Below are 17,874 nucleotides of genomic sequence, written 5' to 3'. Positions count from 1 at the left end.
CCACCCCCCACCTCCCCCGCCCTGCCCCAACCCACTTCATTCTCACTCTGACTGACTCTCGCTCTTTGTTCCTCGGGGTCCCTGACAGCTGTTGTTATGTGTCATGTGACACACACTCAACAGCCAATCAGTCGGTCCAAATACAAACAGAAGCGAAGTGAACAAGACATACAGAAGAGTTCACACATGCACACACTGGTGTTTTAACCTGCCACAAAAGTAAATATATATAAATATATATAAATATATATACATATATAAACACATATGTCCACATATATATACATATATAAAAACAACACATTGTTAAATTAAATGAATGTTTTAAATATATATTTTAAATATATATAAATGTATATTTAAAATATATATTTGTTAGAAAATATATGTTAACATATATGTGTTTAATTTCCAGAAGGAAATTCACATAGGATTTATAAAATTCTGTCTCTCTAATATATTAAAGTTTACATTTTTGCGAAAAGCCGCAGAAGTCGGAGAACGCCAAAAGTTGTGGTACTAACTTTCGAAAAACTCAACTGCTCCATAACTAGGAACTAAAAGTCCTGACTTTTTGATTGACAAAATGCAGGTTCATCCACCATACACGCTTCCTCTAATTAGCGCACGAGTGACACACTCACTCCAGCCCTGTAGGTGGCAGTGATGGATCCTGAACTAACTTGCTAATCATTTTCTTTTGGACGTGGTTGGACAGAGAACATCTAACACAAACAAATGTGGTAATTTCATTAATTAATTACATGAGAAAATTAGTTTTTTCTTGAACTACTGCCCCCTGCTGGAACCTGAAAAGTGTCAGGTAACTATTCAGATATATATATATATATAAAAAGAATTCTCCGAACATTAAATCAAAAGTCATACAGAAAATCAAAGCTTCACATGATGTGGTCGTTACAATCCAGAGTCACTTTATACCCCTGAGACACAGGAGCGTCGAGGTGGCCCCGCTCCAAAAGAAAGAGAAATCATTAAACAACGTGAATAGGCATCGAGTGCGCCCCCGGCCAAAGCTAACACCGGCTAACGGCAGGAAGACTCCTCTGTCTAGTAAAAAAAATATTTGACTCCTAGTATTTCTCCCTACGAGCCTCTGGGCCGCAGCTTTGCTTCCAAATGCAACAAAAAAAGAACTTGAGCAATCCACGGGGCCTTGGCTGCAGCTGGCAGCGGGTGCACGTCGGGGATTAATACTCAGTTATCCCCCGGACTGAAAATAACCACGCTTGCAAGCTAGCAAAATTGAAGCCGCTTGTCCGGCGTGCGCTGATTGGAGGTGATGCTGTAAAACTGTCATCTCTACGATGAAGAGACAACAGATCTTTGAAATCAAATCTGTCTAAATGTGAAACCTCTGGTTGCTGTTGCTGCTCTCTCTCTCAGGCCTTAGCAACGGTGTGGAAGTTTGGAAGGATCACACCGACACAGGTTTGTTGCACTGATGTCGCTCCACGCCGACTCCCTGGAAGGAGTTTTTAATTTCAACGTCTTAATTAACTAATGAGGACGATGTCGTAGGATGTTTAACTCACTCCTTAACTCACAGAGTGTTAGCAGCACCACTGTGTTCAGAGTGATTTTCCACAGCGTCCGGTCAAAATGTATCGTTAAATCTCCATAACTAAAACCTCATCATCATCAACTAGACTTTTTGGTTTTATTTACACCAAACAACGACAGGTAAACGATACAGCGCTGCTGTCCCTAGGCTTGTTAGCATGCTAACGTGATGAGCGTTTTGCCCAGTATGGTGACTGTGACAGGTTGGGGAGGGTAATAAAAGCAGCATGGATGTAACAGGACTACACTCTGTCATTAGGGATTAATCAATGGAATCTCGATATTTGTGGACCGCTGAGCAGATGAACCCATAAAGTAAATGCCTTTTCCAATAAATCTGTTCCCACTTACTCTCAGTGTGCCTCCATTCACTGCTGAGCTCATCATAATGTAATGCAAAGTGCACAGTGAAGCCAGACTCCTTTAACACGTCCAGTGAACATCCCTGGCTCGGCATGACTCACGACATAAAAAGGTCATAATGACTGTCAGACCTTCTGGACCGGTCCGGGCCAAATGTCCTCCTCCGACAACGGTTGCCCAGGCAGTAAAATCAGGCAACGTCAGTAAATAGGCAGAAGAATAAATCATGTTTTCATCACCATTATTATTATCATCATTAATAATAACAACACTGTCATCGTTACCATGAAAACTAAAGGTGGATTTTCATGGAAACAAAGCTGCAGCATGAACAAGCCGAAAAAAAAAAAAAAAAAAAGAAGGTTAAATTTATGGTTCCTAAAGTGAGGGAACTGTCAGCAATATATTTACTATTTTTTAAAAAATGCATTCCTTGTCACATGAAGACAGAAAAATGAACTAAAAAAGAAAATCTATAAAATAATAATAAAAAGTGAGTAACTGGGGGGACGGGGGGGGGCACTTGTTGTCAGGCCTACAGTGGTACAGTTAAGCCCCTGGTGGTTGAGTTGAAATTTGAGTCTAAAGACAAGCGTTGTTGGTGAGTCAGCTCTCCAGGGTCCAGAGTCCACAGTCCTGGACCCACACAGGTCTCTGTTCCGTCATTTATTGGTGGTTAAAAACAATCTTTTCACAGTTTCAAATGATGCTGATATAAAAACCCAGGTTTGACGTCACAGCTCTTCGACGCCCAAGAGTTGGTTGAACATCATCCACTCGGGGGAGACTCCATCAGCGAGGGTTCACGTCTGTCAGGTCGTGACAGCTGCCTTTAAAGAACACGACCCCCGCCTCCCCCCCTCCTCCTCTGTGGGCTGCCTCAGCGGGCAGTTTTCTGGGATTGCGCCCTGCGGGGGTCTACTGGAGGTCACTCTGAATCTCTCCATCTCCCTCAGGGGCGGCTGAGAAGCTGCTCTCGCCCCTGGAAGGTTTCAAGAGGCAGACCTGCAGCGAGCGCCAGCCGCTCTGTGAGCACGGACTGTTGCTGAGCAGATAAGACCATTCTGTGTGTGTAGAAGTGGGGGCGGGGTCAGAGGTGGTGGTCCTTTGATGGTAGCGGTGCAGGCCTTACCGCAGCAGCGGTGGTCTTATCTGGAGTGGCACTCTGACGCGACCCCTGGCTGACCCCCGCCCCTTCTCTTTGGTCTTTGTCTAACATCCAGACTGAGCTGGCACAGCAGTCATGGTGAGGATTCCTCCCAGTCCCCGACTGCAGAGATTTATGAGGAAAACGTGCGTCTGAACGACAGCCGGCTGCAGACTTGGCACCGAGCGACGAACTCAACGTGACAGGAAGTGGGTTTTTAATATTAAGGAATTTACCAGAAATACCGCCTTTCTATATCTGATGGTATGACATCGCATATATGGACTAAAGGGCAGAGAGAGGCCTGAGTCAAAAAGTTCTCAGACAGATGTTCTGATTTCTTACTTTTTCATTTTTCAATGATATAAAATGATTTTTTTTTTTTACAATAAACTGAATTCACGTCTCTTTTTTATTTTGGATTCATTCGTCTTCGACCTAATCCTTTTTTCATGGTCCTGTGGAGGAGTTAAATTTGGGTGAGGGTGAGGTGTCACCCTGGACAGCTATCACACGGCCACAACAACCATTCACAATCACATTCACACTAAGATTCACACCTTCTAAATCAGTCTAGAGTCAACACTTACTCCGTTACTAAATGTTTTAGACTGACACAGCCTCACACAGGCAGAAAGACATGCAGTCTCAGTGACTCTGTGGGTATCGAACCACAGCCCTTGTTGCTCTACAGTCACTGATGGGTATCGAACCACAGCCCTTGTTGCTGTTAGGCAAGAAGACTAACCACCATAGAGTACTTTTTAGTTTCCCAAATAAATCTAAAAAAAAGATTAAATCATCCCCAAAGACTTTTTACTATCCTTCCTGCTGGACCTAAATCCTCACCAACATTTTCATATTATTAGTTTCCACTGATCCTGAGAACGTTTGCCCGGCAACAGAGCCCACCACCGCAGGTCGACTAACACCTGGTGTTCATCCAAACCCTTTATAAAGAGCCACTTCTCAAAGAAATCTCCACATCTGTGTTTGGTCTTAAGGTGGCGTTGAGAGTTGCCTCACCTCCCGGCTGCAGAGCTGCACCCTCTGCTGGGACTGACGCTCCCTGCAGCAGCCTCCCGTCTCCTGTGGTCAACTGCAGCGGCAACGCGCTGAACCAGTGAGGTCACGACGGCGTGCCAGGACTTTCAGTGGTGTGTTAGCATGTTGCTCAGAGTCGGAATTGACCCGTGAGCGGATGCTGCTGAGGACGAGAGAACAGACAGGAAGTGATGGAAGGACTGATGGAGGACGGGACTAAAACGTGAAGTTAATGTTTGGTTTTGAAGACACACCATGGACAGGTTTTCCTGGGAGGAACAGCACTGCATCATCTGCAAACTGTGAGACGTGAACGTTGGACCGCAGCAGAAAACCACATTTTAATAAATGTTGTAAAAATAGATAAAAACGAGTTCACATACCTTTAGAGATAAAACAAAAAAAGTCTCGGGTGGAGACGAGTGTCAGGTGTAATTTGTGTTAGATTAGCATCAAACTTGAAAGTTAGCATCTTCACTGGGAGTGACCAGGACGGACAGTTAAGGTGGAGCAGTTTGGACATGAGATGATGGAGATGGAGGCAGGAGAAGAGGAAGACCTGAAAGAAGAAGATCTGTGGATGCAGTGATGGAGGAGACGGTTGGAGCCACAGTGTAGAGTCAGAGTGAACCAGAAATGTGGAACGTGTTTTCGCTGATTCAGCTGTATTTAAAAACGCAGATATATGAAATTCCTGGGAACAGTAGGGAGTATTGTTTTGGTACGAATGGTTCTGGTTCTCATTAGAACTTTTGTTTTGTTGTTGACATAACTGATTTGCCTCAAAGGGAGTGATGTTTCTCAATGATCTGTGCTGAGCTGTTAGAATCGTTCCGGGGGGTCGGGTTCAGAAGATTCTGGGTTCAGTAGATTCTGAGGTTGGAGGTGAGGGTTCGGTATTTTCTGGGCGTCACCGAAGCAGTGACTCAGCTGCAGTTATAAGTCATCGGAAATCGTAAGTTCTGGCCGATGATCAGTGTGGCATGTTTAGTACTGAGGAGCATAAATCCTGTTTTTGGCTGTGACCACGGTGTGCCAGGACCTAGAACATGCCCTCTGGTGGGGGAGGCAGGAGGGAGAGGGGCGGTCCAGGGGCGTAGAGCAGCATGTTCCCTCTGAGGGGTTTCTGTAAAAGGAGACCTGAAGTGAAATGGACAGCTGATCCAACATGCATGCCTGTAATATCAACTGTAAGGCCCTGGCTTCTGGAACCATCTCTAAATTTGTTTACTGCGGTTGGCCTTCACTCGCTACCTCGCTACTTTTAGTGGGTATTTCCATCCGTTGGAAATCGAACACTCACCCGCTGCTGAGGGAGTAAACAAATGAACAGCGGAAAGAAGAAGAAGAAAAAAAAAATCTCCAGGGATCAAACTTACAACACACTTGTGTGTCACATGTTTGAGATCAACAACCCGCACAACATTCAACAACAACAAAAAAAAAAACATCTGTACTTTCTTTTCTTTCTTTTTTTTCCCCAGAGCCTGTGAACTAGCCGTGAAGGATCGGATGTGAAGGAAGGACTGTGGGTTCGATTCCCGGCTCCTCCTGCAGAACTGTTGAACACATAAACCTCCCGGCAGCTTCTGTGTCACAGATGGATGAAATGCATATGACATATATGTGTATATATATATTTACACAATGACAAACACACACCGACCCGCTGGTGGAGCCCTGGATGCATCATATGGAAAAACGATCTGAGGGAAGTAGACAATAAAACCACAGGCTGAACTGCTCGTCTTTAATAAGACTGAAGATTCTCCCGCTGACCTGGGTGCAGAGGCCAAAACATATTTTTAGCATTTACGTGCACTAGCATTTCAAATTACTGACAGTTCATGAAAGCTGATCAGAGAAACTACACCTGGACAGTAAAAAAAAAATTATGCTTAAAAATGGAGCGGTCGGATTTGGCCTTGGTGCGTCTGCGTCTTCGCGGCTTTTTATTCCATTGCCAAAGTCACATGATCAGTGTTGATGTCGGCCAAAGCTAAGGTTTATATCCAAACAGGAAGTACGTCTGCACACATTAAGAAGCCTTTACACCGAACATCTCTCTTTAAACTCCACTGTAGTATTTTACAAACATGTTAGCGTTAGCTTTTTACAGACCAGGATTATTCACTGGTGTCGACTCGGGCAGAGCAGCATCAAATGTTGCTCTGCTCTCCCACTTCCTCCGTCGTCAGCCAGTCCTCAAAACATCGGTTAAATTATCAAAACACACAGGAACTAATTTGTCCAGTTGAGCGTTTTGAATCATGAATGACTCGGCCGCACGGCCAATAAAGGATGACAGCGGAGGCGCGAGAAGTCGGTGCCAAAGGAATCTTAAAATTGACAGTAAAAACACGATGAGCTCCTTCCTCCCGCCCCCTTTCACACGTCTCTGCTGCTGTGTTTCCTGCGTCGCCCTCCTCTCCCGTGGAGATCTCCAGATTGGTTGGAACGGTTGAGGTCACTCGGCCTCTTCCAGCCAACGTTGGCAGGGCTGAGAGGTCAGCGGCCGGAGGTGATGAAACATGTCACAGGACCTCTGTGACAGAGGAGAGAGCAGAGGTCAAAGGTCACGAAGAGATTTAAAAACAAGTTAGTGGAAGAGCAGTGTCCATAAACGCACTGCAGTAACGACAGCGGGCGTAAATCGTCGACCACGTGACGATAGCTGAAGTTAGAAGAGACGACGATCGTGTTGCAAGCGACGTAACCTCTTGAACTTTCAATTCGAGTAACTGTGTGAAGCTGTAAGTTTCAATGACATGCATTTGATATATTTACATATATGTATGATTATATACAGTAATATATATTTATATATTCAAAGACACAACAAAACTAAAATGTTGAAGTAAGTCGTAGTGACAGTAGACAAAGAACATTTTCCTGAGTGCTGATTTTTTTCGTCCTAACAAGTGGTCCTGATTAGGGTGGTGCAGCTGAAGGCGGTGCAGCTGAAGGTGGTGCAGCTGAAGGCGGTGCAGCTGAAGGTGGTGCTGTTGAAGGTGGTGCTGTTGAAGATGGTGCAGCTGAAGGCGGTGCAGCTGAAGGTGGTGCTGTTGAAGGTGGTGCCGTCTGCTTTTTTCAGACCATAGCAACAGATGATGGGATTAGTCGGACAGATGAGAGGACGTACACCTCGGACGTACACCTCGGACTGTGCTGTGCTCCAGTCTGTGGAACACTCAGGGGGAGAGTTGGTTGGTGGTGCACTCTCAGGGCCGGTGAGGCGTTCGTTCCTGCACCTAGCCGTCACACTTGTTAATGATGTTTAATTTTAAATAAATAGTAGTTGATGATTAGTTATATCTTTCAGACATACTGTACGTTAGGATTCTCTTCACATGATTTTACCTGCAGCCATCAGAGCAGCAGACTCTGCTCATACAAGATGTATTTGTAAAGAAAAATCACATATGGTTAACCAGGGTTTATGGATTAAAACAAAGCAATGATGTGGTTTTGTCATTTAAAAAAAAAACCAGAAACATAAACGGAACAGATTTCTAGCTGCAACTTGTAAACAATAAGACTTTATTCCCATAAAATACTGTAATTTAACTAACAGCCAATAGGCACAGGGGAAGACCTACGATCCACTGCTGGTATTGGTGTGATTGTGGAAAATGACCTTGTGTTAATTATTGACCAAAACCAAGATGGTCGTCACCTAAAGTTCAAGTATTTTTTCTCTGTAATTCCAGCAGTAACCTCCACATCCAGTCCTTCGTCCTCCGCTCATAAGAGTGTGTGTGTGTGTGTGAATCTGTATGTGGGTTTATTCGCTCTAATCTTTTAATGACATGCACTAACGATGCGATGAGGCTCAGGAACAGTTATGCCCATGAACACACACACACACACACACACACACATATCATTTTTCCCTCGTTCTTCAGAGTCCAGGATAAGGAGCAGTCCCTCTTTCTTCAGAGTCCAGGATAAGGAGCAGCTCCTGAGGTTCGTGCCAGACTTCCGAACCAAACGATATAATTATAAAGTTAACCAGAGCAGATCGTTTGAACGAGACCACCGGCTGTGAAACATCGCATTCTGGGCTGAGCTGAATGACTTCCATTTGTGGTTTGTTTGTTTGTTTTTTAATCAAATAAAAGCGTTCTGAGCGCTTGACTCACTCTGTGCGATGACATCATCACGACTCATAACATACCTGCGACATGCGGCGTCTTCAAAGAGGGCGCCTTCTTCATGAAAGGCTCCTGGCTCTCAAACGTCAGAATGGTCTCCGAGGCCGTGCCGGTGTCGGACTCGTCCCGGGCTCCATTTGTAGCGTTGCCATGGTTACTCAGGTGGATGATGTCAGCGAAGTGAGCGGCGTCTTCCTTCGCAGACAGGCCGTTTTCACGTCTAGAGGGTTGGACCCCGTTAACTTGCAGCGGCGGGCTGCTGGAGAGAGAAGAGAGTCTGGTTGTAGTTATGACGGGTCGGGAACAGTCCGGAAACATGAGTCACGCTCCTACGGCCCTCCAAGTACAGGAGTCGTTGGAGTCTAACCCAGAAAAGTGCTGAAACACGACTCGGTCTCTTCCCAGTGATGCTACAGTCGAGCATCAATCTTGTGGTTTCTCCATGTTCTCCCCTGAGGTTTGTGAAAACACAAACCTTCTACAGTCTTGATCTGCTCTCAGCTGAAGACTAGGTTTTTTGGCACACAGGTTTTATACAGTTCATGCCGGCCTGCGTTCTCCCAAACACAGCGTCAGGGTCACAGAGTTTTTTTACTGTATGATTAAACCGACGACGGCAGCCGTACCTTCCGTGGATGTTAGTCTGTCCGTTTGTTGCCTTGTTGAGTGGCAGAACGTCTTCTGGACTCGATTGGTTGTCGGCGGACGCTATGAAACACACAGATCACACCGACATTAAAACACACTCATAGTATATACCACCCTCCCCCAGCAGGGGTCAAACTACACAGAATCCCATGATGTCAATCAGCTTCAGTTCATTTTCACATTATTACTATAAAAACAAATGTTCAACATTTGGTAAAAACGGCCTTGAATTTTGTCCTGAACTCTAGTGTTTCCTCCAACCTCATGACTCAGTTCCAGTGAGGACATGACTCACTATGGATGAAAAAATAAAAAATAAATAAATAAATAAAAAACACCCCAGACTCAAAGGTTGGCAGCATCAACGGCTGAAATAAATATGTTCCTCCAGTGAGGAGCGATAAATCCCACAGAACACGGTCGACTTCCACCAAACACTGCACAAAGTGAAAGCTGCTGCTAAGACAAGGGAGAGAAACATCAAAAAAGGAAATTATATTAAACCTGACTCCATTGTTTTAAAACCTGCTGCAGAGTGAAAGGGTCCAGTCTTCCTCCCCGTGCCCCCCCCACAGACCTGGGCCTTAAACAACTGACTAACACACATGGGTCCCATTGTCCAAAGAGCTGAGGAGGCAGCTGTGCAGGATGTGAGTAAGAGAATATTGTAAAAAGCTTCGATGAAAAAACAAAAAAACAGAAGATAAGAAAAAAAGTAAAACCAATAACCTGGGTTTGTCCCAACGTGAGGAAAAGGTCAAAAAGTTGTAAAAAAAAAAAAAAAAAAAAAAAAAGGTGAAAAGGAAGAATTCAGATCTTAATCTGAAGGAAACCTAGGGACTGTGGACCCTGTCAGGTCATTAAAGTGATGTACTTTATGCTGATTTTGAATGTTTAGTAACCAAAAACACTACAACTCCCATGATGCATTTTCAATTTGTGGCCAGTGAAATAAGGTCATCCTGCCACAAGATAGCACTGTTACACACGGCTGTTTAAGACAAAGGGTATAAATGCATTAATTGTGTTAATAGGTTTATGTACTGTGCGCCCCCTGCAGGGTTGTATGCAGATGTTTGTTTTTGTAAAATATCCTGAGCAACTCATTAATATTTTGCCTCTAAAATGTGTGGAATACTGTGGAAAAAAAAAATCTTAATCTGAAGGATGTTCCTGTTGGACGTTGGTTCCGTCAGACGTTCTTACCGTTGCTACTTTCGTCCTCTTTTTCGTTATTGACGGCGCCCTCTGGTGTGGACTTTGTCTCTTTCTGCAGAGATAAAAGTTTATTAATATTTTTATTTATAAACTGCTGAGATGTAGAACTTCAGATAAAAATCCACCTTCTCCACTCCATCTGTCTTGCGTGTTCTCTTCATGATCTGTTCCAGGCGCTGAGAAAAAGAAAATTAAAAGTTTGTATGAAACATAGCACCGAGCAGTAATACTACAGTAACAAGTTGTTGTTTTTTTTTGTTTTAAATTCAAATATAATCAAATCCACAGCCTAGAGCGGGGGAACTATGTTATGTGTAAATCGACATAGAGATCGTTTATTTCTCCTCATTTTTTTTGCCCATGTTAGGAACTATGTTTTGTGTAAATCAACGAGAGATTGTTAATTTCTCCTCATTTTTTTTGCCCATGTTATCGTAGCACGACTCGTGGATAAAAACACAGTCCAACTGGGACCTTGTCTCCGTCTTCAGGTTCAGGGCCGATTCCAAACTTGTGTTTTCAGCTGCAACAACAGTGTAGGATGGACGTGAGGTGAAATGGAGGCTGAAAGTCCAGACTGCTGTAATTCAACTCTCTTTTAGGCAGGTATACACACGTGTACTGTATTCTGCAGTTTTAATATTTTGTTATTGAGTAATAAGGGCAATTGTTGAGAAACAGAAGATTATTCTTAATAGAAAACAAAATATTTCCCATTCTTCTGTGGTTGTTTTTATTCAGGAGATGATTCAAATGTTTTAATATCCTGTAAGCTTCGCCCCTAAAGGTGACCACGACCCAAGTATTTGAAGGAAGGAAACAAACACATAAAACTAGCGCAGGACTATTTTCCAGGACTTGGTCAGGTCATGGTGTTCTACCCTGACCCCTGTACAATGGGTTTTTTCTACAGTAGTACTTTGTGTTTTGTACATGTATCCAGAACGAAGTTTAAGTTTTTATCAGAGGAGAGAGGGAGAAAAGTCACTAAAAACAGTGAAAAAACGTCAAAGTGGAAACTGAAGATCGGCTCTGAGATGAAGCTGAATCTTCTTTTAAAAGTCAATGGGCAACTAGACGATGCCAAGAAAACAGGTAAAAAAAAATTTGATTTTGATCTATTTTAGTTTTGGGAACAGTTTATAGCAGTGTTGATTTTGTGTCATGAATGAAGTTATGTTTACATTAAAAACATTTCTTCTATCTCATATATCACAAAAAATAAAGTCAGGAGTCATGTGACGTGTGTGTGGTTCCTTCTTGGCTGGAAGGAAAAAGAAACAATGACAGGAGGACAAACGGCGCCCTACCCTTTTCCTCTCCAGCCTCTCCTGCTCCTCCTTCTGGAAGTGTTTCTCCCTCTCCAGACGCTGCTTCTCCGCCTCCTCCCTGGCTTTAGCCTCAGCTTCTTCTTTCTGAAATAGACACAGGCAGAAATCCAACCACAAGTTTAATGTTGGCAGAAGGAGGAAGAAAAACCCTCTGCCAAAACAGCGTGCCTCTCCTGTAACAAGGGTGTGGTCTCTCCCTGCAATTGTTGTTTACGACCACAAAAGGAATATCTTCTGGTTCACCACAGGTAAAAATATCTCCTCTCAACACTGGAGGAGCAGCAGGAACCATGTCGAGTGAAGTACAACTCTGACGCCTCGGCACAGCACGCGGACTCATGTTCGACCACAGCTGCCACTCACAAAAGGCCACAAGGGGGGGACAAAAGCCCAGGCACTGAACACAGAGATGCACTGATGCTAATGCTAACAGATGAAGACATCAGGCTCAAATACACAAGCAGAGATGCAGAAAGATACATTTTCTTTTTCTCTAGCTTCATTATCGCCACCTACTGGGCTGGACTTGGACTGTACTGTTTTCATGTGACAGTTTTCACATTGGTTTTATCCATTGGTCTACGTTAGTTGTTAACAGTTAGCAAAGCTAGTTAAGCACAACAATACGTAGGTTGATAGGAACAGACCTATACCAGAATCAGGTATAAACTGGTTACCAACCTGACTGGTAGGCACAGTCACCCCATGATTTGTCCTGATCAGAATATCCACTCTTAGCTAGTGTGGACTGAGAAAAAAATGTGACTGTGACAGTTGTGGAGCGTGTCCCCAGATAAAGACATAAACCTGTCATCACAGGAGTTCACAGTGAGGTGAGCCAAACCAGTCAACAATAAACCTAACAAACACCACAATTACTTTAGATTTGATGCAGTTCTGGGGGAGCGGGAAAGTGGAAGGACAAAGGAGGGAGGAACGGAGGTGGTGTGTTTACTGTACGTCCTCACTGATTCCCACCTGTTTCTGCAGGAGTAGGTTCTCCTCCTCCTCAGCCTTGGCTCTCTCCTCAGCCTCCTTCTCCTCCTGGAGGCGTCGGGCTTCATCTCTTCTTCTCTGCTCCTCGGCCATGGCGCAGGCCTCCAGTTCTCTGAGGTGCCTCTCCTCGGCCTCCCTCGCTATTCGCTCCTCTCTCAGGATTCTAACGATCAGAGATAAGAGTGAGGATGCGCAACACTGAAGTTCATTCATACATTAAGATTTTCTAATTATTATTTCAAGGTGAGCAGGAACCTTGACATGAACAGAACCGAAATACTAGGAAGTGCCGTTCATTTACACATTAAGATTTTCTAATTTTATTTCATCGTTCACATCATTATTTATATTAATATTCTATGATAAAGTCTTCTGAGGTCCTTTAAGAACTCTGAAGTCAGAGAGCGCCTCCTAGGGTTTTTTTCAGGTTATTATTAGTTCACGTGACCCCCCTGACCTCTCCTTCTCCTCCTGCTCACGCCGCTCTTGCTCCTCCCTCTCCCTCTGCTCTCGTGCCTGTCGGCGTTTCTCTGCCAGGATGCGAGCGGCCTCCTCCGGGTCGTTGGTACCTGCCATGGGCTTGGCAGTAGGAGAGGGGGCCGGTGACGCTGTGGGAACAGAAGGCGTGGAGTGGGGGGGCTCAGGTGACGGGGAAGCGCCTGCGGTCCGGACCGATGGGCTGGATGTAGGGCACGAGGCAGCAGCTGTGGACGCAGTAATGACAGGAAAAACTGAAACACGGAGGACGAGAGAAAAGAAGAGGAAAATATACAAAGGTCCAGATCGGACTGGGCTGCAGTGGAGATGAACAAAAAAAATATTTTAAGCTTGTTATGAATGAGGTGTAGTTTCCCTCACTGGCCTGTAGGTGGTAGATGTGACAGTGTTCCTTGATTCGCGTATATTTGTGCTTTATTATATATTAAGATAAGAATTAACCTCAACAAAAACCAAACCAAAAACCTACGTCCTGTCACTAACGGGTTTATTTTGAACGATTCATTTGTAGGAATATTCTGTTTCTACAGCTGGATGTTGGGAGTCTATGAGTCATTCTTCTGACCTGAATATGAAATGTGTAGTTATAAATAGACCGAGACAGGAAAAGCTATGAGAACTCTTGAGAAATGACCTGGAAAAAAAAAACTCTCCAAGTCTTAGATGTGTCTGATATTTGAACTTTTTTTTTTTTTTACTCACTCCTTCTCTCTGGTGTAGAGGGGCGACGAGGCTGCATGATCCTGTCGATGGGAGCTGGGGAGGAGGTGCGATGGTCTATCCTGGCGGGAGTTCTGGGTCTTTTGGGCCTAGCTTTAGGAGTTGATGGACTCCCACGTGTCGATGGAGGTCTGGGGGAACCTGCTGGACTTGGGGAGGCAGTTCTGCTCTTCTGTAGAGCTGGGGAGGACGTCCGCTGTCTCGATAAAGGACTGGGACTACAAGAGTTATAAAAAATTAGTAATTCATTTTTTTAAATTAATTAAACCTATACAGGGGCAACAATACAATACATTGCAATATACTGCTATACTACAGGCATAAATATATAGAAAGAAAAAAAGAAAATGAACCAACACCAGGAATATTGGACTGGGAATTGGTGAGAAAAAAATCAATAACTGAAAAAGGAGGAGATTGATACAGTATTGTAAAAGGAAATATCACAATATATCACAGTATCAATATTTCTTCACACCTTTTATTAAACAGAAACATAAAAACTAGAGGTTGTACCTGGGCTCAGTTCTGTGCCTCATGTTGGGCATCGACTGTCGTTTCTTCATCACGCTCTCTTTCGTGAGGGCATTTTTCTCCTTCTCGTTCTCCCGTTCTTTGTCTCGTTTTTCTTTCTTGTTTTTTTCCATCTGTGGGACAGTACATCAGCAAAATTAAATATTTCTCAGAACACCACAGTAAGAGAGTCCTCAATGTTTGGCAAGAAATTATCAATAAACTAATTTTAAATTTTATATTTGTTTCAGCTAATCCTCAATGTTTGGCAGGTTATTATCAATAAACTGTTTTAAATTTTATATTTGTTTCAGCTAAGGCATATACATAAATACATCAATATCTATGTATACACATACAGTACATCATACATGAATGTATATACATTTATATGTATACATATAAATATATATGTTTAAATTCACATACACATACTGTATACATACATATATACACATATATACATACATAGATACATATACACACGAATATATAGTAAGAGATTATTATACACACAAAAATATAGTAAGAGATTATAACAATATATTTTACATAAAGCTGATCAGTAAAATTCCTATATCATGATGTAAATAAATACTGTAATTATATTATGATTTATAAAGTACTGCTACTATATTACTTTTTTCAAAAGTATGTATCAGTACAGTGATGGGGTTAAACCTACTGGTGTGGAGCTCCGTCTGTGCTGCCGCTGGGTTATATCTGGTGTACTGGAAGTTACCCTCCAGCGGTCGGAGCAGCGGTGGTGGGGCTGGTGGGAGCAGAGGGTGAGGGGACTGGCCGAGGCCGAACGAGGGCAGACGGGAGAATCTACGACCAGAGATGGAGTGAATTAAAGGGTTAACTGGTGGATCAAAGGTTAGCCTGCGGTGATCGTTTCTTTCTTTTTTTTTTCCTCTAACTCACGTCCGTCTTTGCCGTTGCTGAGGACACTGGCTGCACTGCGGCTTCTGGCCAGAAAGGACAGCGTTGGCGTCATCAACCGGTCCACTATACTGCTCTCCCATGGCCTCAGGGCACTGCTGCGGGCTGCAAAGGTGAACAATTAAAAAAAAAATTTAAATAAAATAACGTGGGCGGGGCCGGTTGATCCAGATCTTTAACAAACAGAATGTTAACCAGCGACACATTCTTTGTCTGGAACCATGTGACCACATTAATACCATCGCAACATATTTTACCTGAGATGAATTACAGAGTCAGTGAAGTTTAATTTTGAGTTGTTGCCTAAACTAGAGTTTATAGTTCTATATATTTTTCATCAAAATGTTCAAAAGTGCAATAAGTGAAAATGGCTCCTACAGAGAGGAGGGGTGAGGAGGGGTTACTGTAGTGATCTTACATTAACCTTGGGATGCACAGGTGCCACCCAGTGGGGAGTCATTAGAAATGCTAGTTTCTAAAAAATAAAAATGCTGGAAAAGTGCCGAGTCACGTTCTCCCTTGTGCTGAAGTCGTGCACACGGTGACCTGGTTCAACAGAACTGCCTAAATCTGCAGCGTGAAGAAGAGGAAGATTGAAAAGACATTTCTGTAAATACCTGCTCACAACAAAAATAAAAAAAAATAAAAACCATAGAGAACAGAACACAGTAAAGACATCCCACGTCCCAAACACTGCAAGGTCAATGAGCCAGAAAAGAAAACTTGGAATGAAATGTTTTCAAAATAAAACAACCAAAACAGGAAGGACAGAAAATCAAAACCCAAATTAAACAATGTAAAAAAAAAAAAATCCAGTTCAGAGCAAGAAAAAACATTTTATCCACACTCTGACCTGAAACTCTAGATCAGTGGTTTTCAAACTCTGGTACGTGTACCTTTGGTGGTACTTGGGCTCCCTCTAGTGTACGCAGGGGGAACTGCTTTCACAAGGCTTAGTGCCAGTTATTGTGCAGTGTGTTTTGAGAAATATTCTGGGATGTAGTTGGTAAAAAATAATAAATTGGACAACCACTGCTCTAGACGTTCAAATCAAATTAAAAGAACAGAAATTGGAGAAAAATGAAAATGGATCAGCTGTTGATCATCGAGCACAAGAGAAATCAGAAATTAAAAATAAAAAAATAAAAAACACACAGTGGGAGGAGTCGGCACAGTGATGGAGAACGTGTTCCTGATGGGTTCTTACTTCTGCTGGGGGAGTTCCAGAGCGTGGCAGAGGACTTGGAGAGTCGCTTGTCCATGGGGGAGTCCAAGTGTTTGGGTAGGTTGACCGTTGATAAGGAGCATCTGCCTGAGGAGCCAAGAGAGCGCCACACAGTGGTTCAGACGGTCACATGGTTGAGTGAAGAAACGGGAAACCCTTTGTCAGGTCTACGGACTGAAACCCTGTTCTTTTAAAAGTTCTTTCACGTTTTGTTTTATTTTTTTCAGAAAAATCGGAAACATCAGATGGTTCTAGATCAGAGCCCGAACCTGAATGACAGAAAAACACCTTTGATTCTTCAGTAAAAATAATAATAAAAAAAAGGTTGTAATTCAAACGTTCAAAAAACAAGACAAAACAAGAACCGAGGACTGAAAAACAACAAAAAAAGATTTAAAGAAACAAAACAAAACAAGAACCGAGGAGTGAAAAACAACAAAAAAAGATTTAAAGAAGTTTGTGATGTAAGATGACCTGCGACCTTTCAGACGGAGCTCTCAGCCAACCCGATCGGCTAAAGCTGTGTGGTTCAAACAAAGAGGTGTGTAACCACATGTGTACTCATTATAGATCATAACCCGCAAAACATAACTTCAGGTCAGCATCCAGACACACACACACACACAAACACACACAGAAAGTCCGAAAATATCCATCAAACAATTCAGAAATCAACCTTTTGTTGACAGAACGTTTCTGTCCATCAGAGTCAAATCACTCAGTTCAGTTCACATCAGTCTTAGTGGTCAGGGTCAGGGTGAGGATCAGGGTCAGGGTCAGCACCAGCGTGTCTGTTATGGGATGTGTTTCCAGGTCAGACTCACCTTCTTTCTGGCTGGAGTTCTGGCTCAGCGCTCCGGCCCACGACCATCTCTGTTGGCGGATCTCAGCCCAGGTCTTTTTGGTCGACCTGTGGATCACCGCCTCGTAGCGTTCCTGGAAGGAACACAGAAATTTACTGAATGTAAAAATGTAGATCATTGTTACCAAAACAAATCAATGTTGTCTAGACATCCTGGGGAAATTTAATTCATGCATTTACAATGTGCTTTTTAGCACCTTCCCTGGCAGACGTCAGAGGGTCGGGCTGTCTCAGAAAACAAACCTCTGTCCTGAATCTACAGAGCTGCAGCCCTACCTGAGGTCCGTGAGCCAGATGTTTAAAAATAGAAAAAACATTTAAAAATCCTCCTGTAACTAATTATGTTGTGAATGACCTTCTGTTCTTTTTACATTTGCTTTAAATATTTAATGTTTACACATACATGTTTATGTCAGTGTATTAGATCAGATCAGAGCAGATTAATCTTTATTGATCCCACGTTCGCTCTAAACCACACAGGCGCCAATCATAATAAATTTATCAGTCAGATTTACTTTGTTCTTCTCCAGTTTCTGCTTCTGTCTCTCCTCCAGGGCGGATCGACGTTTCTCTGCTTTGATCCTCTGCTCCTCCAGCTTCCTGCGACGCTCCTCCAGCCGCTGCTC

General features: G+C 43.3%; 2 protein-coding genes across 2 annotated transcripts in view; both read right to left on the bottom strand.

Moving 5' to 3' along the window:
* The window catches only part of thrap3a (thyroid hormone receptor associated protein 3a), a 40,699-nt gene extending 35,231 nt beyond the window's left edge, over positions 1 to 5,468 (bottom strand). Inside the window, 1 exon segment of the mRNA XM_025061663.1 lies at positions 4,121 to 5,468. The gene's annotated coding sequence lies outside the window, so the exon portion shown is untranslated.
* Positions 5,469 to 5,874: 406 nt separating this feature from the next.
* Positions 5,875 to 17,874, bottom strand: part of map7d1a (MAP7 domain containing 1a) — a 26,276-nt gene continuing 14,276 nt past the window's right edge. Inside the window, exons 6-20 of the mRNA XM_025061474.1 lie at positions 17,764 to 17,868; positions 17,211 to 17,322; positions 16,369 to 16,473; positions 15,144 to 15,266; positions 14,902 to 15,047; positions 14,220 to 14,350; positions 13,686 to 13,921; positions 12,943 to 13,216; positions 12,468 to 12,648; positions 11,469 to 11,573; positions 10,284 to 10,334; positions 10,147 to 10,210; positions 8,919 to 9,000; positions 8,316 to 8,551; positions 5,875 to 6,683 (exon numbers count right to left, since the gene is read on the bottom strand). Of these exons, the coding sequence (XP_024917242.1) occupies positions 6,673 to 6,683; positions 8,316 to 8,551; positions 8,919 to 9,000; positions 10,147 to 10,210; positions 10,284 to 10,334; positions 11,469 to 11,573; positions 12,468 to 12,648; positions 12,943 to 13,216; positions 13,686 to 13,921; positions 14,220 to 14,350; positions 14,902 to 15,047; positions 15,144 to 15,266; positions 16,369 to 16,473; positions 17,211 to 17,322; positions 17,764 to 17,868 (1,962 nt within the window). The 3' untranslated portion in view covers positions 5,875 to 6,672. The remainder of the gene's footprint in view (positions 6,684 to 8,315; positions 8,552 to 8,918; positions 9,001 to 10,146; positions 10,211 to 10,283; positions 10,335 to 11,468; positions 11,574 to 12,467; positions 12,649 to 12,942; positions 13,217 to 13,685; positions 13,922 to 14,219; positions 14,351 to 14,901; positions 15,048 to 15,143; positions 15,267 to 16,368; positions 16,474 to 17,210; positions 17,323 to 17,763; positions 17,869 to 17,874) is intronic.

The sequence above is a fragment of the Cynoglossus semilaevis genome, chromosome 13 (assembly GCF_000523025.1).
Source record: "Cynoglossus semilaevis isolate Cse_v1.0 chromosome 13, Cse_v1.0, whole genome shotgun sequence".
NCBI lineage: Eukaryota > Metazoa > Chordata > Actinopteri > Pleuronectiformes > Cynoglossidae > Cynoglossus > Cynoglossus semilaevis.
The sequence above is the reverse complement of the archived record's forward strand: the minus strand, read 5'-3'. Positions and strand labels throughout refer to the sequence as shown.